Source organism: Calidris pugnax, unplaced genomic scaffold (assembly GCF_001431845.1).
Source record: "Calidris pugnax isolate Ruff unplaced genomic scaffold, ASM143184v1 scaffold1, whole genome shotgun sequence".
NCBI classification, from domain to species: Eukaryota; Metazoa; Chordata; class Aves; order Charadriiformes; family Scolopacidae; genus Calidris; species Calidris pugnax.
In genome coordinates, this window is record NW_015090800.1 from 9,546,304 (window position 1) to 9,568,033 (window position 21,730).

The window sequence follows — 21,730 nt, forward strand, 5'->3', positions numbered from 1 at the left end:
TGCACACTCCAACCAGCATTTTGATCGGAAGTGGGGAAGAGGGCATGGGGGTGGAGGAAAACTTAAATTAGAAGAAAGCCAAACAGCTATTGCTGGAGACAGATGATTACAGCTCATTTCAAGGCTGTTTCCTGCATGCCAATGATAGATCAGTAAACAAACGCCTCTTTGCGAACACAAAGCAGGCAGGAACTCTGTTTGGAAGAGAGAGGTCGGGGTAGGTCTCGCTTTGCTTGGTAGCAGGAAGCCCCTATCACATGGCCCTGGGAATCGTGAGGCCGGGTGCGTGTGGGAGATAGGCCCAGAGTCTTCTGCTGGGAGAACTTCATATCCTTCCCAGGGTCCGGTCAACAGGTTTGAGAGCTCCCTCCCCTCCCTCTTTCCTCCCGCCTCCTCCCCTGTCCTTCCTTTCCCAGTTTAATTTTGAAACGATATCAGATGACTGCTTTGTTCCCCCAGACAATGGCAGGGATTACTGAATAAATTGCAGTGGTGAGGCTCTCCAAATGGGGCTCTGCATCTTCTCTCCCCTTTTATGGCCTTGGTGCTCCAGGGTGTACGTGCCAGGAGTGGTGGCCCTGGGCTCGGGTTGCTGTGGGGCTGTGCTTCCCATTGCCGCTAGAAAGTCTTTGTGTGGTTTTTACAGAAAGCAGCAGTCGGTCAAGATGTACCGGATTGATGTATGTATATCCTTCTTGGGTCATCTGCTGACTGAGCTCAGCCTTGCTTTTTTCTTCTGGGTAGTCTGTAGGACCCTGATCACATTGCATATGGGGCAGGAAAGCAGAGCATTTTGGATAACACCTCTGAGCCTCTGGCAGGGCGCCCTTCCCCATCCCTACGCTCACACTCTTGTGCTCTCTCTCCCCACTTTGCTTCCTCTTTCTCTCCTGTCCACACAGTCCCATCACCTCCATGCACCAAACTGGGTGCATGTTGGACCCCTTCCATGAGCTGCTTTGTCTAAAACTCTTGGCGAGCTGTAGCAGGTCACAGAGGTGCTCCAAAGAGAGCCCGAACCAGCACACAATCAGGGTAGTGTGTGGTCGATCATAGCAGAGATGTGGGGAGATAGGAAGAGCAGGAGCTCCCCTTGCCCTTTGCAATGACCTGTCATGTTGACTCTGGGTGCCTTATGGAGTCAAACCTCGGTAGAGAAGACCTAACTTTGTTGTCCTAATGGAGGCAATTTTCTATTGCTGCCATCCTAGCTTCTTCTTGTCAGGTGTTGGCAATGGCTGTGGGTCGTGCTTGCAAGTTGTTTCTGGTGGCCTTATTAATGGAAGAGATGATCCTATCACCTTTGAAGTTCATTTGGGCTTAAGATTGGCTTGGGATAACAAGCAAATTATCTAACTGTTGGACAACTGGGAGAAGTACCTTATTATTTTCTGCTATTTTATTTCAGAGGTGACTTTTTTTTTTCCCCCTCATGTTTTCCAGTGTGTTTGGATAAATATTTACTCTTTTGGGCAGGACCAGCTAATAATCCCCTAGGTGATGCTGAGGACACCCCGTATACCCTGCTGCTCAAGGGTGAAGGCACAGCAATCTGTGTATCTCCTTGGGATGACTTTACTTCCCTAAGGGGCTTTTGTTGTACCTCATTGTTGTTGTGTTCCAGCATCTGATGTGTTGCTGCTTTGAAGCTTCTGGCCTGCTCTTTAAGCTGTCTAGTGTGAGTGTGTTGCTTTGGTTACCCCTGCCACACGTGGTGGCTGTGGGGGGGTAGCCACTTCTGCCCTTGGCTCCAAGTCATGCTGATCTGCTGATCGCAGCGGTGCTCCTTTCACAGCTGCTTTGTGCCTTGCTTCTGCTCACTGAGGGTGATGGGGTCTGTCCCATCCAATACAGATGAAGAAATGACCGGACCTCTTATTACATTCTTTTTGGCCTCTCCCACAGGACATACACCAGGTTCATGATTCTGCTGAGCACCAGCAAACATTTGCTCATACCCATACTCATACAGGTGTTCATTTTCAAGACAGTTTTTTAGGGGGCTGTTGGAAAAGGCTGAGAGATGGAGTTTCCTGATGTGGGAATTGTGGGGTCTTACCGAGACAGAGGAGCTTATCCCAAGTGAATTTTTGGAGTGGCAGCAGAGCCACAGGGGTTGTGTGTATGCCGACTCCTGTTGTTCTTACATACCTTACTGCTAAAGGCAGTGCCGAGGAGCTCCGGCCACTGACCCTGCTGTGCGAGGCACTACATGAATGATGAGTGAAGAGACCGACCCTGCTCTAGGGACATTGTAAGCCAAGTGCAGAGCAGCCTCTGTTGCAGCTTTGCAGGAATCTGCTTTGGCTGCCTGGGTGAGTCATTCTTTGGCCAGGGACATGAGCGATCGTTAGTTTTTCATTATTTTCAATCCGTAACAGTTAACGGATGGATGAATAGATTTTGTTCCTCGGGCTGGTAAATTTTCTTGACAGTGTTGCAAGGCTGCTCTGTGTCTAGAAGTGAAGCGGGTGTTTGTTCCAGTTACAAACAAGGAAGAGGAGCCAAGGGGGTTTATTGTCAGGGGAAAGAGAGTCTGCTAAATGGTCCGCAATGATCTGCCCCAAGTGTGTACACATTTGAGTTGACCCAGAGTTCACTCCTCGCCTTAGGAACGTTGCCAGTGTGGGATAAAAGGAGGGAGAGAAAACTGCGAACAAACAAGACTGGTTTGGGTTTTTATTTTTGCTTTCCTTGTCTTTTTTCCTCTCTCTGCCCAAAATACTTGGACTGTGGAAACGAGAGATCCTTTTGTTCTTTACTGTTTCTGGTGTGGTGGTTTTTATTTTTTTTAACAAGAAGAACCTAGTAAATTTCTTGAGCCAGTCGGTCTTGTTGCCAAATGCTCAGCATGTAGGGGCAGCATCTGGCAGATCAGCCAAGTGGACAGATTTTGGAGACTTCAGATTTTTCCAAGTATTGCCTACAAGATGGTGAGCCCTTTGTCATTACAATGCTGCAGAGCAGGCAGACCACCCTGAGAAGCGAGGAGAGATGGTGATGCAGAGTAACTCAGTAATTCTTCTATTTTTTATTTAATGAGTTAGAGTGTTGTGAGGCAATAAAAAGGAGTCTGCTGCATTGACTGGGTAGCAGCAGTACTTAAAGCTCAAAAGGAAGAGAGGATCAATCTTGCTCCATGAACGCTAGAAATCATAAGGCAAAGAGAATGACTCATTTTTGTGACTGATTTATCTTACCCCCAACGAGGAGTTGTCCTTTGAAAGCGGGCCAGTAGCAGCCTAACATGGCCCACCAGAGGCAAAAATGTCAGGTAACCAGTTGCTGCAGTGCAGTGTCTCTTCAGCCTAAAATGTTTACTGTCCCAAGCTGGGGACATTGTGATAGTGTTGCATGCACAGGGACTGCTTAGGTCATCTGGCCTTAACACACATCATTTTAAAATCATTTTTGTTTCAGTATTCTGTGAGGGGAAAACCCCAAACACCTAAGTCCCCCGAGATTTTGGCAATAATATAAGCCTTCATAAAATATTCTCCCTATTAAAGTCATGGTACAGCAGCTGATGTGGAGTCAAAGGTAATTTTTGCCTTCAAAACCTGTCAACTCCTCCCTGGGCTTCTCAGGGATAGTGCTGTCACCCTTCTTTCCGTTCTGTGGAGTAGGAAACAGAGGCTGTCCTCAGAGAGCTGTCACAGAATCAGCGTGGTTAGAGTTGGAAGGGACCTTAAAGATCATCTATTTATTTCCAACCCCATGTTGCCTCTTGCTTCTGCTCTTCTGGATTTCAAGAAGAAACATGCGTGTGTGTGTGAGGAAGAGAGAAGGATGCTGAGCACAGAGCAACGCCTCTTCCTTGTGTCTTTCTGCAGGTGACCTGCTGCCCTGCTGTGTGCTGACATGATGACAGCTAGCAAGGCGACCGATGTGAGCAGCAAGTCTGAAAGCAGTGTCTGCAAGTCCGTTGAGAGGTAAGAGCTTTCCATGTTTCAGTGTTGGGGTGCTTTGCTTACATTTATCATCCCCAACAGAAAGAAAAACAACAGGAGGAAGCATTCTCTCTGCTCCGCGCTGTCCCACTCTCCTCTCACATTTAAACACACTGCTGTATGTCTCAGATGGTTTAATTGCCATCTCAGGACTGTAACACTATTTGTTCTAGCATCCAGTCAGATTGATGATGTCCTAGACTCACAGTGCTAGAAGAAGTCTGCCCCAAGGCAAGACTTATTTGTGCTGATAACATCCCTGTCAATGTTTTCCCCTCCTGCACTTCAAATCTTCAACACTGGAGACTCTGGGGACTCCTCAGACAAGCCCTACTGTCCCCACCCATCACAGGTTTTTTTCCCAGTGTCCAACCTTGGTTTCTACTGCACAGTCCAACCACCAGTGGCACTGCGATGCCCTGCTCCTTGGGAAAGACCATGGTGTTCACAGTGCCAGCTCTTCACCAAAGCATGATGTTATCACTGAGACAGCCAGGAGTTAAATATCTGTGAGGCTAGGGAAGAACAGTATCTGGCTCGGGTCCCATTCCTGCTCAGAAACCCATCCCAGACTCAATTTGCACTACAACGGAGTCTGCAATGGCTGCCAGCATTGCTTAACTCCAGGACAAAGCTCGAGGCCTGCCAGCAGGCAGGGTATCCGCATGGATGCTCTTACAAGAGCGAAAAGTTCTGGAAGAGGCACACTTAAAACATTTAAGTTAATAAAGCAATTTCCTGAGTTGAATCTCAGTGTTGGGATCACGGTTAAATGGGACTAACGATAGGGATTTTTCATTCCAGTTACTACCTTGTGTTGTCCTGGGGCTCCTCCCCAAGCCCAGGCAAACTTGAAAGACACAGCTAAGTGCTTTGCTTTAGAAACATTTTGTGTTGAAATAACTGTCCCCCTGGAACTTTACTGTATTGATAAAATATCACAATGTTGATATTGTGATATCACACACTTGGAACTCCCTAGACTAAATACATTAGGGCTTTTTGGTGTGGTTTGGACTCAAACAGTGAAGACGTTTAATCCTTTGCTCTGAGAATGTTGAATCTAGTGTCTGGATGCTACTTCACGTGCTCCAGGCCGTGGGACTGTACCTAGGCACGTGGAAGTCCAAGCCTGCACGTGGCCTGGGATGGCAGGGCCATAAAAATTTAATAGTAAAAGTGAGGCTTTGTGCATTAATATGCATTTGGGTAACATTTGGATGAACCAAGGGAGGTTCTCTGAGCAGGCACTGGAGGAATGCCAACTGTATCACATGGTTTCTCCTCTGTTTACCAGCAGCATTTTTGCTATTGTTTGCAAGTGGTCCCTTTTGGATTTAGTTGCAGCGGACCTGCTTAATGCCTTGATGAGGTCCAAAACTCTGCTGCACTTCTGAACTCACACACAAAAATGTTGGTGAACCTCTCAGTGGTATCAGCGCGTCTGACGTATAAAAATTACCTTGCTCACGTGCAACCTACTTCGGCTACAGAGAAAGATTTAATTAGATTTCATTTTGAACTCTGTCTTAATTGTAACAAGAGGAGAACATTGTGTTCTGGCTATAAGGACTATTCTGTGAGTGTCCTTCCCCATAAGCCCATTTTTCAAGTGCTTCTGTTGAGCATCCTTTGCTGTTACCAGCTTTGAGTAGAACTTGTGGAGCTGATGATCTAAAGGTAATGGACAAGAGGTATGGGCACAAATTTGGATATAGGAAGTTTCATCTAAACATGAGGAGGGGCTTCTTTACTTTGAGGGTGGCAGAACACTGGAACAGGCTTCCCAGAGAGGTGGTGGAGTCTCTGTCCCTGGAGACAGTCAAAACCCTCCTGGACCCGTTCTTGTGCACATTTCTGCAGGTGGACCTGCTTTGGCAGGGGGGGTTGGACTAGATGATCACCAAAAGTCCTTTCCAACTCCATATCATTCTGTGATTCTGTAAACCAAGGGTGAGCAATGGTGGTGAATGTTTCTTCTCTTTTTGTCTTTGGTGTGTAGGATCAAGCTTGCAGATAAAAACAATACAGCAGCTGTGAAGGAATTAGAAGGCCCTTTGTGTGCATTTTTGAGTGAGAGATGTTCTGAAGGTGCCTCTGCTGGTCTGGGTTTAACACCTGAAGCTGAACCACTTTCTTCTGTGGTGAAGAACCCACTGGGAGCCTTGGAGAACTTGATGCTGGATCCAAGGCTAGACTGCTTTCAGCAGAACATGCTTAGTCCCAAAATGATCATCAGTGACCCATCTGTGGATCTGAACGTTAAAGAAAACAGTAAAATCATCAAGAGACAGATAGGAGGCACTCAGAATATACGGTCACCTGGAAAAATTGGCTTGAGGAATAAGTCCTTCAGCATCAAGGACAAAATTTCAGAATGGGAAGGGAAAAAGGAAACGCAGTCTGCTCCTCGCAGGGAGGAGGAGCAGGGAGTTAAAGAGGAGCACAAGGTGCCCTGTGTAGCTGAGAAGGCGAGCGGGGAAGCACTGGTGGTTCGGAAAGTGGAGACCAAGAGATTCTTGAACTGGGAACTGGAGTGCAAAGGGGCAGGCAAAGAGAACGAGCGGAAAGCAGGAACTCAGAAAGGCACGGGGCAGGCGGCAGAGCGGAAGGGGGAGGCGCAGAAGGATGAAGAAGTGGAGTCCAGCCCTGGAAAATGCAAGGAGGTGAAAGGTGGGAAGTGGGAGGTCCAGAAGGAGAATCTTTCAGTGCTTAGTCAGGTCAAGAAGCTAGAGCAGGCTTTGAAAGACGGCTCAGCAGAGCTGCAGCCACAGTTGCCTGGTACTTATTATTCCCCACAGTGCTTGCAGGAGAAGGCAGCACAAGGACACACTGCTCCCGAGGGCCATGAGAGCATATGTGGGGCTGAGCTCAACAAAAGGCTTCTTGGCTTGGACTCTGAAATCAGTGAGCCAATTTTTGGGACTCTTGAAGAGGTAAGAACTTCTCATGTGAAATCCAAGGACTGCACAGTGGAGAATGTGTACACAGAGCCTGGGGTGCCAGAAAAGAAACCCTTCATCAACCCACTGCCAAAGCCCCGGCGGACTTTCAAACACGAGGGGGAAGAGGATTGGGTGCCAGCAGCTAGGAATAAAAGAAACTTACCCCCTCTGCCATCCATTCCTCCCCCTCCTCTCCCCTCTTCTCCTCCCCCGTCAGCTGTCAGCAGGAGACTCTGGAGCGGGAAGCACAAGAACAACGCCGACCACAGGTATTCTGGCTGTGTTTCACAAAGGTGTTGGTCTTGATGGGTGGAGTCCCACCTTCCCATATCTCTCTGGGAGAGATGGGTCTTCCCTGGTCACTCATAATCCCCAGACAGCCTTGCTGGTCATAACCAGCTCTCGGTCACCTCTCTGAGACCTATGAGTGGCCAGCACAACTTCACAGGATAACTGTGAAGGGATAAGTCATGGTAGACTTGGGCTTTAAGGTCACTGTATTATGAGGCTTAACCTTCAAGCCCAAGATCGAGAGGTTTGGCATTTTGTTTTGGGGTTTTAGCAGAAAGTCTATTTAATTACAAAATGACTACAGCTGGTCTGGAACAAGGTCTGGAATGATAATCTCTAGACATTACCACAGTGTTTTCACTGTTCGTAATAAACCTATTCCTCTAAATCAACCTGATGTGTATATATTCTTCTGTAGAGCTTTCTTGCCTTTTCTCCCCTCCCAGATGATTGTCACACATTTGTGGGGTGGGGAGCGTAAAATGCACAGCTGTTTCTAATGCCCTCTTTATAAACCGTCACCTAAAAACTCCTGGCTGCGGTGCAGGAAGGAAATTGAAACTTTCCAGGTTTGTTGGTGGAGGACACTTAGCTGTTTTTACCCTTTCTACCATCCTGCATGTGACTGTTGCTTTCCTCTCAAAGAGAGCTGATTTTGGCCCCCCCTCTATTCCTGCCAAGGGTGGAATCTGCTGTGAATGGGACCTCCCACGGCCTAAGGTTCTGTGCCAGGTTGTAGGATGTGCCACTTCACACTTGCATTGTCACAGTGTACTATTGCCATGACAACTCAGATTATCTACGGCATCCCCCGAAATGCCTTTATTTGTGTGGCTGATAAAAATAACTGATCTTGGTGTTACTTTTTCATGCTTTTTATGGGATGAGGCTGTGAAATGTTCTCAGCAATTCGTTTTGCCAGCTGTATGGCATGTTGGAGAAGTGAATTAACCGTGATTTGGTTATAAATGCTGGTTAACTGTGTCGCTCTCCTCTTTGTTCCTCCTCCCCTGCCATCACCGGCGCAGGAAGTCATACGAGTTTGAAGACTTGCTGCAGTCATCGTCGGAGAACGGCCGGGTGGATTGGTACGCGCAGACCAAGCTGGCCCTCACACGCACTTTATCTGAGGAGAACGTCTACGAAGACATCCTGGGTAGGAGCTTTGCACAGGGGAGGGTTTTGACCGCTAACGCTGAGTAACTGAGAAAACTCGTAGTCATCAGGCAATCACTGGAGGTCCTGAATAAAGTGTGTTTATTATCCAAATGCAAAGCTAGACACGTTTTACACAGATTATTGGCAAGTAATAAGAAAAATGGATGGAATATTTCAAAACCCGTCAGCTTCAAAGATCAACCTGAGGCATGTGGGGACCAGCTTTTCTTTTTGGCTGGCATCTCTCCTCCGTCTTCCTTTTGTCCTGTGCACTAATTCTCACAGCTCTGGTCCATCCGTTGCGGTGAGCTTGTCGCCACTGAGATAATGTGAACAGTCTGAAAACATAGCCTTGAAGTCAGTTCCATGGTTCAGAAGTAGGATTGTGTATTGCTCCAGGTACCGCTGAAATTAAGAAACTGAGTCCCACAATCTTTGAGTTTTAACTTCAAAGGCAGCTCAATGCCATTTTAAAGATTGTTTCCTGTAACACTCTCAATTTATATAGTGGTTTTTTTAATATTGTGATTAGATGGCCTTTTATGGAACACAGAATAGAAGCATCCCTGTTGAAAAAGCATTGAGAAGTTTTAGTAGCTGTAGGCTGGTGCTGTGTAGAGCTCTTGGCTGAGTTCAGCAGAGTAGGACGAGAAGAGCTGCATCAGCTCTTGCCGTGCAGCTGTAATCGTAGAAAGGTGGGCTGTGGTGTTTGGTGTGGGAGGGTTTGCACTTCCTCGGGAGCAGGCAGGGCATCATTCTTTTGATATAAGTAGAATCTGATCATGCTTGATGAGAGAGATCTCTCAAAGGAATCCTGTTCCTTTGGGACTGATGGCAGACAAGGTGATTCCAGTCCGACCTTTTTGACATTTTTGAAGCTGTCGGCCTCATTTTTGGTGCTCGGGACCTAATGTTTGCTTTTTTCTTCTCTTTACTTGGGGGGGTCCGAAGGAACAGGGAGTGCCTGAGCAGCTGCTGGGGTTTTTTGTGTTGGGGCGTGGTGGGAGGTCTCAGAAACCACTAAGTAAGGGTCACCTTGTCAGCTGGAATAACATGGATAGCATTACAGAGTGGCTGTATAGGCAAATCTGGCCATTCAAACACAAAGACACCCCAGTGCCCCAAACTTGCAGTGAACTCAAATACCAGGCGGAAACACCTCCTCCCCTCCAGCTTTTAGTTGCAAAGCTTAAAAGAAAACAAAGTTATGAGTAATTGTCAGCTAATGGGGCATGTTTGTTGTTTTGTTTTCTTGCTGCGTGTTTTAGGCTTTGCCTGGAGTCAGTGATCTTTAATTGGTTCCTGCAATCCTGGTGGTGTTGCTGTGGAAGCTTGGGAAAAGGGGTGGACAGGGATAACTCAAAAAAAAGCTACAGTTTTGTTTTTCACAAGACCACAGGCGGGTATAGTCCACAAAACATAAACAACATGTGAAAACTACAGCAATGGAGGGAGAACCAAGACCTCACCTGCAGGGCACTAGTGCTGACCCACAGATAATCACGCGTGTCCATTAAGGCATGCAAACACATACATACCCTCCATATTCATATGTGTGACTTGGGGAGGGTTCAGCTGCTGGTGGGAGAAGTGTTCCCTTTCCCAGCAAGTCGCAGAGATTCCCTTCATGCACCATCTTTTTACCCGTTTGTCATTGCTTACCCGGAATATTGGAAATTGTACTGGGCAGATGGATCACAAAGTTTATTTGTCATAACGAGGGAAACGGTGTTCTTGGTTGTAGTCTGAGGCTAATTGGATATGCTGCTGAGCATTTTGAGGATGGGGCAGGCAACAGAACCCAAGCTTGTTGGTTTTTTTTTCTGCAGTCTACCCGGTTATGTGATAGCTGAAATATATTTTCAGTACTGAAGTGTGCCGTTGGAATTATTAAGTCGAGCCACTTTCAGGGAGAGGAGCACGTTTGCTGAAAAAATGTTCATGCAGACTTGCTTTGCTGGTGTCACACCTGCCTGCCCTCTCCTCCTTGATGAATTCAGATCCACCGCTGTAGTGCTGCGTATCACCGAGCCACAGATAGAAGACAGCAGTGGAAAAGACTTGGGTTTCTGTCCTTGCCTGAGGACTTAAGCCACACTCCTGCCCCAGCAGGGCAGGCAGGTGGGAGTGTGGCAGTTAGAGGGATCCCGGACCCACTACCAGTCCCTGCTCCGGAGGTCTGCAGCATCACTGACCTCCAGTCAGCCAAGCATTACATGACAATAAGAGAAAGGCAGTTGCTTCAAGTCCCAGCTGTCCACTGGGATGGCATGAAATGGTGGCAATGAAAAGACAAATCTCATAGCAAATTGCTTGCCTGTGCAGATGCTTGGGCTAAGCCTTTGCCATTGGTTACTTAGATGCTCGAATGGAGGTGTCACAACCTGCTTTTTCAGAGCTGTATGTTCTTTGCATTTGCATTTCCCACCACTGTTGAAGAGTGGGATGTAAGAAGGTCATTATATGTAATTTTGGGAGTTTAAAGCTTGGATTAGTTCTATGCCTTGTCTCCAGAATCAGTGGAAAGAAAGGGATGCTTTTGTTGTGATTGTTCAAGCCTTGTGTTTTTGAGGGGATCCTAAGTAAGAATGAGCTGAATGTTACTTTAGAGGTGTCCCTTTCCCATCCCCCACCCTCCAGGAAACACCATCCTGACTTTGAATGGTCTTGGTGTGAGGTGAGATGATTCCTTCTCTCTTTTTAAAGTGAGGCATGTGAGATTGAGGCATCCATGGTTGGCAGATGTGTTTGAAAACCTATGTTATATGGCACACATCCATGTTCAGAGTGGACTAAAACTTTCCACAGTCAGCCCAAGAGTAGTGCATTGCATCAGCCCCAATTAAACGATGACCAGAGGTCCCCCTAAATGTGGGGTTTAAACAGAGAAGAGAGGACTCTTATGCTAGCCTTCAGCTCACAGTTCCTTTTGGAGACAATTCTAAGCAGAAGATTGGAAAGAAGGAAATACAATTATGGACTGACGTGCATGAGAACCTCACAGCTCCTCTGAAGACAGGGAAATGAACTTGAGAACTCTCTAGGTCTTTTCCATCTGTAGTATCTGTGATAAGTTTCTATGGCTGCATATGTCAGCGTCAGGGTTTGGACACTGTCCAGCAAGCAGCTGGACTTCTAGGGCTATGGAGAAAATGAAGCAATTGCAGGAATGCTTGAGAACAGGTCTTTATGTCTGATGTGGGAGGTGGGAGAAGGCCAGCAGATCCCCAAACAGATTTTTATGGCAAACCTCAAGGATTTTCTGCACTTACAGTCTCTTGCTTGTGGCTTTTTGCTACAGATCCACCATCGAAGGAAAACCCTTATGAAGACATTGAGACCAACAGCCGCTGTTTGGGGAAGAAATGTGTCCTGACCTTCCCAGCATCCCCCACCTCTTCTGTACCTGGGACTCCTACGAAGGTACTTCAATTCAAGTGGTCACCTCTCTTGCTCCAGAAGGTTGTTTGGTGAAATCCAGGTTCTGTGGGGAAAAGTAGAGTTTTGCTGATTTGACTTTTATCTCATCAGGGTTTTTCCATTTTGTCTTTTATCACTGGTTGGACAGAGTGATAAGAAGGGCTTTATTGCCCTTTAGCAAGGTGAAGAAACAACATTCCCTTATACAAAAGCTTAGTTGGCTTTCATTGTTTTTCACACCAGGGCTACCTTTGCCTGGTAGAGGGGAAGACCTTTGGCTAATACAGTATAAGAAAGGTCATCCTGTCCTCAAAGAGGACATTTAAGTGCTTGGGTCATCAAGCCCTGCAGTTGTCTTGGCTCAGTGTCAGTGGGCAGTACACGGTCTGCCTATGCTGATGCCAAGGTGCCTCTGCAGCCCCCTCCCTTAGGATTCCTCTTTTGCTCTCTCCTTGACAAGACTCAGTGCTGGTAACTAATGCAATGCCAGTCCCTGATTAGGAAGCTGATACCAAAAGGATGACCCCACCAGCAGCATAGCTGACAGCTCCGTGCCCCTTTCCTCCCTGGCAGAGAAACCAAAAGAAGAGGTAAAACATTGGTCTGTACCTCTTGCTCAGAGTTTACTGAGGCCAGTCCTGCTCTCAGCTTCCTGAGCTGTTTTGGTTGGTTCCTGTTGTCCATTTAGATAGTTCAAGCCTGAAACAGCAGGGGCAATGTGGGAGCAGAAGTCATCATGACAACTGGGTTCAGAGCGAATAGCAGGGATCTAAACACAGTTTTCCTAACCAAAGGGTTTTCTCATGCTCTCCAAGTTTCGGCTATTTTTAGAGCTGTTACCCAGTATTTTCAGAAGTTTGCTTGATGTGTTGCTCTTTTCCAACTGGCTTAATCAGCAACTGAGGTTTCTCTGGATAATCCAACACTTCAAAGTGAAAATTGTTCTGCGGTTCTCGGTCCATTCTCCTTGCCTCTAGTTGGATCTAGAGCAGCTTGGGTCAATGCATGAGTGTTGGGATGAAGTTGATTTCCCTCAGAAAGCTTTGAAATCACCTGTGCACCCTGATTTCTCACCTGTGCTATCAGAAGGGGGATGCAGTGTTACACAGCAATGCCTTTCACCATAGATATGGTTCCCCAAAGGAGACACTTTGCTAAAGAGCTGAATGGGAGTAATTATATTAAACTACAGTGTTTTGACATCTAAAAGTGGTGGTCTGCATCAGTCAGAAAAGAGTTGCTGCAGCTCTCTTGGCAACTGATGGGTTTGGGACTGCAGTGTGAATCACGCTGGAGAGCCTGCCCAGGCAAGGGACTGGTGGGAAATAGGTCTCAACAGAGTGTAAGTAGTAGCTTGTAGCACTAGGGCAGGATGAGATTCTTCAGTGCGAAGACTATTCCTGAACTCATTTTTAACGTGTGACTTCTCTGTGAGTAGTAGGCATTTTTGTGAGTTGAGCATCTTCTGCCAAACCATCCAGAGGCACCTGAGCTAACCCAAACGAGTGAATTGGTCTGGCTAAAAACTCTGCTGAGTGTGTCTGTTGATGGCAGCAGACCATTGTGCTGCCTCAGCTGTGGTGCTGCAGTGACTTGTTCAGAATTACCTTGAATACCTCTTCCCCACATTGCTTAGTGCCACGTAGGTACATCCTCTGGGAGTGCAAATATAGTGCCTACAAAAGGTGTAACTTAACCTTATCCTAACTGCTGGGAAATTCTGTAGGAGAAGACAAAAAGAGTTCTTATTAAGCATCTTTCTTGTCACTAGTGGTTTGCCCTTCTTTATCTGGAGCTGAACTTTCTGCTTCTCTGATGCTGTTTTTGCTCAGGGACTTTTGAGAACTTTACTTAAATATCTACTGATGATACTTAATGATACTTAAATATCTACTATTGTACTCCCACTGAACTTGCTAATGACCTTAGGACGAAACCAGTCTCCATAATTGTCTATCATGGCATTTCTTGAACCTTCCTCTGTAATATTTAATTCTGGCTACTGTCAAAGACAGCTATACTGACAGTGCTTTTTGTCTGGTCTCACTGCATCTCTGTTCCTCCTGGCTAGCTGCTCCTTATCCCAAATGCTTGTGGTTGGCTGGTTGGTTAATCTTGTCCTGTTTACAGTCCCAGCCTCTGGGTTACACAAGTCCTGAGAGATTTTTTTTCACACTGGAGCAAGGCTTCTTGGCTAAGCCCTGAGATTGCATTGTGGTCTGGAATGAATATGGGATGGTAAAATTGCTGGTTGAGATAGTTCAGCAGCTGTGTGAGTTCCTTGTGTGTGCAGAAATCTGTGACCGTTCTCAGAAGTTGGGCTGTTTTGCCAACTGAACACTGTGGCCTCCCCACTGGGTTTACTGTCATGACAGTGTTGGTAACAAAGCAAAGGTAAGTGAGGTGATGTGTTCATTCATTCCTTCTCCTCCATTTCCAGTTGCTTTCCAAGCCCATTTTTTTCCGACAAAACTCAGAGCGGCGGAGTTTCAAACTGCCAGACATACGGAAACTGAGCCGTGATGGGACTGGGTCACCATCCAAAATCAGCCCTCCCTCTACCCCCAGCAGTCCAGATGACACCTTCTTCTCCTTGGGAGACCCTCAGAATGGCAAGAGGAGAAGGAAGATTCCCAAGGTAAATCTAGGCCTTTCCCTCTTTTGATTGACTTCTCCCAGGCAGGAATGTGAGTATGAGACAATGTTTTCTTTAGTTTCTGGTGTAGTATCCCTGCAGTATAGCTATTGTCCTGCCAGTTGACTTGACTTGTGTTTAACCCCCTTTCTGCCTGAAACAGAAGGCTCACAAACATCTCTGCAAGTTTTGAAGAAGTTATTTTTCTATCTGAGGTATTATGATTGTCAGGAGAGATAAAATAATAATAATAATAATTTAAAAGTGTTTTAATTTGTGGATAAAAGTTGGGGGTTTAGGTGGGAAAAAGACAAGTAATATTTTTACCAAAATCTTACCCCATCATATTTCCTTCTTTGTTTCATGGATAGAACAGTCAGAAGTTGGCTGTGTGTTGTGTTGGTGTTCCATCCTGGCAATCTGTTGTTCTTTGCTAGGTTTGATTCATGCATTGGCTGTTTCTAATTCCAGGTAGGATGTGATTGTGGGTGAACAATGAAAATCCTGACGTTTGAGTGACAAAAGGAGTTGTCTGTAGTCATGAGCATTTTCTGGAGTGATGTTTCCTACTTCATATTTGGATATAGCATGACTCGGTTTCAATTTTATTTTCTTTCAGATCTAGCAGGAAGTGTATTCTGGCCAAATGAGGTTTGGCAGCAGTCTATCTATTAAATGTTTCAAAAACACAGTTATAAAAACAGAGTTGCTTATCCCAGTCTTTGCAGAACAAGCAGAGGCTACCAGGGTCTGTCTGTGGTGATCTTTTTTTTCTGATCCCAGAGTTTTCACTTGGGGAAAAAGGGGATGTATTTGTGTATCTTCTTTGTTTCCTGGTTGTCGGATCTGTGTTCATGTTTGCACATCTGATTTTTTGAATGCCCTCTTTGTATACCTCAGCTCTTCAGGAATGAGCCAAAGACTAGAAACATCTAGGGTTTTCTCTCCCAGTATGCCCACACGTGCTTGAGCTCTGTCAGTGTGTTCACACACACTTTCATGTCAACTGAGGGGAAGATTACAAGTACACGTTTACCAGGCAGTGCCACTGAGCAGCCTTGCAGAGCAAGTTCAGAACTGAGATTTACTGTGTCTGTGGCAAGATCAACCTGAGACTTGAGCTGGGCAGCTGGGTGGAGGCTGTGCTTCCACATCAGCACATCCTGCCTCTCACTTAAATCCTTGGATTCAGAGTTCCCTGACCAAGCATGTGGTGGACCTGTCTTACCTTGAGCTTTCAGAACATGTGTGCAGCAACCCCAGACTTCCTGAAATAAATCTGGATGCTGTGGCCATGTCCTGCTCCTCCTGCCTGGGACCTTGACAAGGAGGCAGCTCTGCTCAAGGAGGCTTGGGGAAGCCTGACATGGTCCTTCTGCAACTCTGCTCCTCTTCAGGGTTGGACAGGGAGACCAGAGGCACTGAAGGAGCCAATAAGCCCAGGTGTGCCCAACACCGAAATGTCCTCTCTCCTGGTCATCTGGGAGACCGGGGATTAAAGAACTTTTAAAGCAAACCACCAGGATAAAGTGTTTCATCATCATTGGCTCCCACCCATCTCAGTCCCATCATTCCTTGTATGATGTGCTCATTCTTGGTATGAAGGCTTTTTCAGCACATCCCACAACAGATGTTAAAGGCAGAAAGAGATTAAAGTTTGCTGTCGTCCTCCAGCCCATTTTCTGCTTTCAAACCTGCAGACCAGGGCAGGTTCCCAAGGGACCTTCTGATGCTCCCTGGAGCGTGGATCACCATATGGAGACACCCAGGTGGGCACTGTCAAGCTCTTACAGCCACAAAGTGTGGAGCTGCATGAAGGCCTGGCCTTTCATCAGGGCTTGTTACCTTGTGCTCCTGCCATGCCAGCATGACTCTACAGCTTCTCTGGTATGAGTGAGTGTGGCCGTTAGCAATGCAGGTGCTAGTTACTGTGCAAGGTAGATGTTGGTTATTGTCAGTTCTGGGCCATCAAGTGAAGAGTTTCAATACGTCCAGGGTTGGGAAACAGAGCACTTTGCATGAAGTTTTAACTTACTTTCTTGCCTGGGGAGGAAAATAACCTTGTTTATTTGTTTGTGTGTTTGCTGAGCAGCTTGTGTTGAAAATCAATGCCATTTATGAGGCACGAAGGGGAAAGAAACGTGTCAAGAGACTATCGCAGTCTACAGAGAGCAATTCAGGGAAAGGTAAAGGAACTCCAAATCATCATACATCTAAAATGTTTTGAGGACTTGTCTTAGAGTTTAGGCTGGCTTACTGATTTATATGCCATTTTCTACTGCTTCTTCCAGTCCAGGGTGAGAGTGAGTTGGGGCTTCCACCGTTCTTTTGGGAAGACAAAGGCTCTTCCTCTGCCCAAAAGACTTTCATTAAAACAGAACTTTTTTTGTTTGTCTTGCTTCATTTTAATTCCGTAGCTTTACATGATAACCTTAGAGGTCACACCAAAAATGTCACCCCTTTTTGATGTTTATTTCTGGAACAGGCTGGAAGCTTTGTAGAGGAATGTTCTGTCCAAGGAGAATGATTTGTTGAGATCAAAATATTTTGCGGGAATGTGACACTTTAGTGAACTGTCCAATAGAGGATCATAGATTTTGAAACAGTTCTGGTTCCTTCAGCATCCCAATAAACAAATAGCCTCAGTTGGGAATCAGGGTTTCTAGAGCTGACTGTAGGACCACCTCCATCATAACAAGATTGAGATTTTCAGACTCCCACTGTCAATTAAAAACTTGCTGGAAGTGTTCAGGTACTTCAGAGCAATTGTTTTAAACATCTAATATCTTTAGAACTTAAAATTATGTATTTCTGACACTGTATCTTTTTCTAAAACACCCTAATTTCTAGTGAAATGTGACAACGAGCTCTGTATGTTTGTCACAAATACTGGATACTATTTATCCTATATTATATAGGATATACACCCACAAGGTGGATGAGTGTGTTACTATGAACCTTCAGGAGAAGCGTTCCAAACTTGTCTCTACATCATTTTTTATACCCTTCTCTGAAGCATCTAAAGCGTCATTGACAGAAAAAGGCTATTGGACCTTGAGTCTGACTCAATATGGCAATTGGTTTGGGGTCTTTTTTATTTTTGCTTAAATGTTTTTATCCCTCGTCCAGCAAGCTACTGCGTATTAATCAGTATTTTGTCTTGGTGCGCTTATACAGGATTGGATAAAATACTGCTCTGGTGTTTTATTCTTTAGGCAGCTCTTTTGGCTGTGCAAAACTGATTTTGTGAGGGTTCTTTTTTTATTATTCCCTGAATAAATGGGAGGATACCGAGGTTGGTAAGATAAATGTCTGTGGATATGTGCACCTTTGAAAAGAACAAGGCCCTTGGGATCTATGCTGTCTTCCCCCTGAAGTTGTGAGGCCTGGCTTTCTCATGCCAGTAATAAAAAACGCACAGTTATAAATAGGCTTTACTTAACTCATCTTCCTTTCTTTTTTCCTAGTTACAGATGAAAACAGCGAATCAGACAGTGATACTGAAGAGAAGCTGAAAGGTAAGGCATATGTGTGAACAGACCCAATGCCTCCTGATAAACTCTGCTGTGAGATCCTGTGTCTAGATCTTTCTTCTGTCTTCTGCTTTTGGAGAAGGAGCTTGTTTCCACTCAGAACACAGTGAGAAAACAAAGATTTCAATACTGCAGAAGAAAGTCTGTGGGCAGAGGACTACAGGAGTCCAAATCAAACATCTGTTCCAATTCCCATCAAAGCTCTTCACGCTGACTTTCATAGGAGATGGCTTGGATACTGTGGAAATACAGTGAGGTTTTTCTAAGTACACAGTCACAAATGTGTGACACCAGACTAACAGAAGCAGTATTGCATGGGACAGGGTTTTGAGAAGCCCCACTACACATTTACTAAGACACAAGAACCACCCAGCCAGACTGGCTGGTTAGGAACACAGAATAGCACTATATGATTTATTGCTACTTAAACTCTTCTGCATTGGCTGAGTCAGGATAAAGTCACTCCAGTGGAGCTATATGGTATACTGGGCTCCATAATACTCTTCTGAAACCTTCTTGTACTAATAATTACCCCTGTGACATGCTGGTGGCGTTACGATCTTTTGGGAATTTATGTGGCAAATTCCAAGTCTTGGCAGAGGTAGAATGCAAGGTGGAAACTCCCTCAGATTCCAGAGTTTCCTGACTCACACACACACACACACCTGATCTGGGTAGCAGGTCAGCTCCCAAGCTGAAAAGACAGGCATAAGCAGCAGTTCCCACTCAGTGTCAACCACAGTGTTGTGCTTAGGAGTGTTCGTCCTTCTCCTCTTTCAGGTTTTCAGAACAGAAACCTCAGACTGAGTTCCCTCTTGTGAGGACAGCTTCCCGCACAAGAACTACTCTGTGCTCTTGCTCTCCTCTGCATTGGGAAATCTTTTATCTGTACTGCTGTGTTAGCAAGATCAAGCTCAAAATTGCTCTCACCGCCTACCTTTTGACAAGTTCTCAAGCTAGCCTGGAGACAGGGAGAGAGGGTTTGTGCCCAGATTGCACACAAATTACGTTCACAACTGTCTTGAAACATGATGTTGTGAAATATAGTCCATGTTCAGATGTAGCTGAGAAAGACAGTGTAGATGTGGCCAGGAAGACTCAAACTCTTTACTGGTTGCCTTAGTGAATCACGTGCATCACCCTGGGTTTCTCTGTAACATCTATATAGCTGCAGCTAGGAACAGCCTATAGAGGGGATAATGGAGACTGTGTGAAGTCACCTCAAATCCAACAGCACTGGATTCTGAACAATATCCAAATCCATATCTGGATCTGAGTGACATGCAAGTCAACGTAACTGTGAACAAGAGCACTGGCATTTGCTGTTTGCTCTAGCTACATCTGTATTTTGCTTTATGCCTTGTGGAACTGTTGACTTTCCTATTTTTAAGTAAGGAAGTGAGATGATTTAGCAAGTCTCTTACAACTGGGACTTTCGATTCTGTATGTTTCACTTAAGAAACCAGACACACCAGCCAGTTACCTCTGCTTATCAAGTCACTGTACATCGTGGGAGGCACAGAAATCATCACACTGCATGTCAGAGCCATAAGTGCTGACCCTTGGGAAGGAAGAATGTTCAAAGACAAGGTCTGCCATGATGACAGCAGTACAACCCCAGTATCTTTAGTAGCTTGCACAGAATATAAACAATGCAGAGCCTGAGCGAGCTTTTCAGAAGCTCTCAGCATTGCTGTGACGCTGCTCCTTTTGAAGTCTTTGGTAAAATGGAAACTACTTCTGAAAACTTTTGAAGAATTACAGCCTTAGAGTAAATAGCGTAGTAGGTGATGAGAGAAAGGAGTCTAAGCCATCTTTTCAGGGCTTTAACTGTCCAGGGAGTGTTAAACTGATTTAAGAGGCACCTCAAGATTGCTTTCAATTATATTGTCTGGAATAGTCCACGAGTGGGACGATTTTACCTGACAAAAGGTCAATGGTCTGTCCCAAAATATATACCATGTCTTGGGAAGCCCTCTCTCCCAAGCAGACATCTGTATTTGGAGTTCCTGCAGTATCCCTGCGATTGTTGTTTCTGTCAAAACGTTACGTTGCCACCCGCATTCACAAAAAGCACAGTTGGGAGAATGTGCTGTAGTGTCTGCTTGTAGTTAATTCTTTCTTTCTTTTGTAGTAGGGGTAAGGGAGACATCATGGAGATTTAATTTGGGATGAGACTGTAAAACAAAGCAGGGGGGTGGTCTTAGGGAATCTCATCTGGTCTCTTCTCAGCAGGCAGCTTTTCATTACTTTCCATGCTGGAATGTTTATTGTCCCACAGCTCGTGTGTTGCAGTTACAGCTTGCTTGGCAGTTTTTCTTGTTTTCCCATTGTCTTGGGTGAACTTGTAGAAACACGGTCCTGAGAGATTAATTTTAGGCACGGGAAGGACTGGCATGAGCCAGCCTTTTTCATTTGCACCTCTTTCCCGTTTTTTTTTGTTGTTGGCCTGCAGCCCAGCCTGCGTTACTGAAGCTGGGAGTCCCCAGTGTTACTCAGCCAGTGGAGCCGTAGCCTGACCCAAGTGCTGGTCTTGTAAAACTGTGGGGATTGCTACCCACGGCCTCCTCTGAACAAAGGGGATCAATCACCTAACTGTCCTGGCTTTGAAAGACGCATAAATGAATGCTAGGATGAATGCCTAGACATTATCTGTTACGCCATGTCCCATATGGATCTCAGTTTGGGTTGTCTTCAGCTGTAAAAGCTATCCATGAAATGCTTCTGCTGCCAAAGCCTTTCAAGGGTGATGGCACTCACAAGATTAGGTCCTGTCTCTCTCAATATTTAAAGTGCAGCTTCCAAATGGTTCCCGCCTCTTACTCAGCCACTGACAAAGTAAATGCAGTGAGGTTGTTTCGAGTTTATCTGTAAGTCTCTGGGAAGCATTGTTGGTGCTCTGTGCAAAGAGCTAAACAAAGTCATGTTCTCTCATCTTTTTCGTCGTAGCTCACAGCCAGCGCCTGGTACATGTGAAATCTCGCCTGAAGCAAACCCCACGGTACCAAACCTTGGAACGGGACTTGATTGAATATCAAGAGAGGCAGCTGTTTGAGTACTTCGTCGTGGTGTCACTGCACAAGAAGCAGGCTGGGGCTGCCTACGTCCCCGAGGTTACCCAACAGTTCCCGTTGAAGGTGCGGTGCCTGTCGGGAAGGTCTGGCTGACATGTCTCAGGTTGCATGGTGTGCTTGCACAGCTCCTCTGTTGACTCCTCGTTATATCAGTAACCCTCTGCTATGCCAGTGTTCAGTGAGACTGAAGACAGAGGAGCTGCAGTCGTGGTATTCCTCACTGGTGAAGAAGCAGCTAATTTAGGTCTTTTGCTTCCTTTGGCTATGACTTTTATGTAGCTATTCCCTTTCTCCCCCTCTTCTCTTTAAAGAAAACTGACACTTGGGGGAAGACGCGTGTTCTTAAAGGGAAGGCACAGCTTTCACCAGTAGTCTAGCTCAAAATGGGGAGCGAGGAATGGGAGAAACACAGAGCCAGTGTGACAGTGTGTTTGTAAATGTATGTAACGAGAGCTCCCCTCAGACTTTAGTTCTCTTGCCCCTTGCTGGAAGGTGTGTCCCAGACTGGAGCCACAATATAGCAGGGGCAGGTGCTGCAGATGCTGGGCTTGGTGGAATTGGGGGTACAGAGTTACTTTAAGATATCTAAAGATTAGGTGAGCCAGAATCACAGAAATTTTAATATCTTCCAGGCAGAAGCTTAGCCTCTGTCATCACCTCTTCATTTGTCACAGGCAAAATATTTGAAGTCATTCCATCCCCACATGACTAATTGGAAACATTC

The 21,730-nt window shown here is 45.8% G+C and overlaps 1 protein-coding gene across 1 annotated transcript in view; it reads left to right on the forward strand.

Moving 5' to 3' along the window:
* Positions 1–337: 337 nt before the first annotated feature.
* The window catches only part of DENND2A (DENN/MADD domain containing 2A), a 40,780-nt gene continuing 19,387 nt past the window's right edge, over positions 338–21,730 (forward strand). Inside the window, exons 1-9 of the mRNA XM_014937450.1 lie at positions 338–354; positions 3,834–3,932; positions 5,953–7,164; positions 8,215–8,342; positions 11,646–11,767; positions 14,205–14,402; positions 16,492–16,585; positions 17,867–17,917; positions 20,882–21,069. Coding sequence (XP_014792936.1) covers positions 3,862–3,932; positions 5,953–7,164; positions 8,215–8,342; positions 11,646–11,767; positions 14,205–14,402; positions 16,492–16,585; positions 17,867–17,917; positions 20,882–21,069 — 2,064 coding nt within the window. The 5' untranslated portion in view covers positions 338–354; positions 3,834–3,861. The remainder of the gene's footprint in view (positions 355–3,833; positions 3,933–5,952; positions 7,165–8,214; positions 8,343–11,645; positions 11,768–14,204; positions 14,403–16,491; positions 16,586–17,866; positions 17,918–20,881; positions 21,070–21,730) is intronic.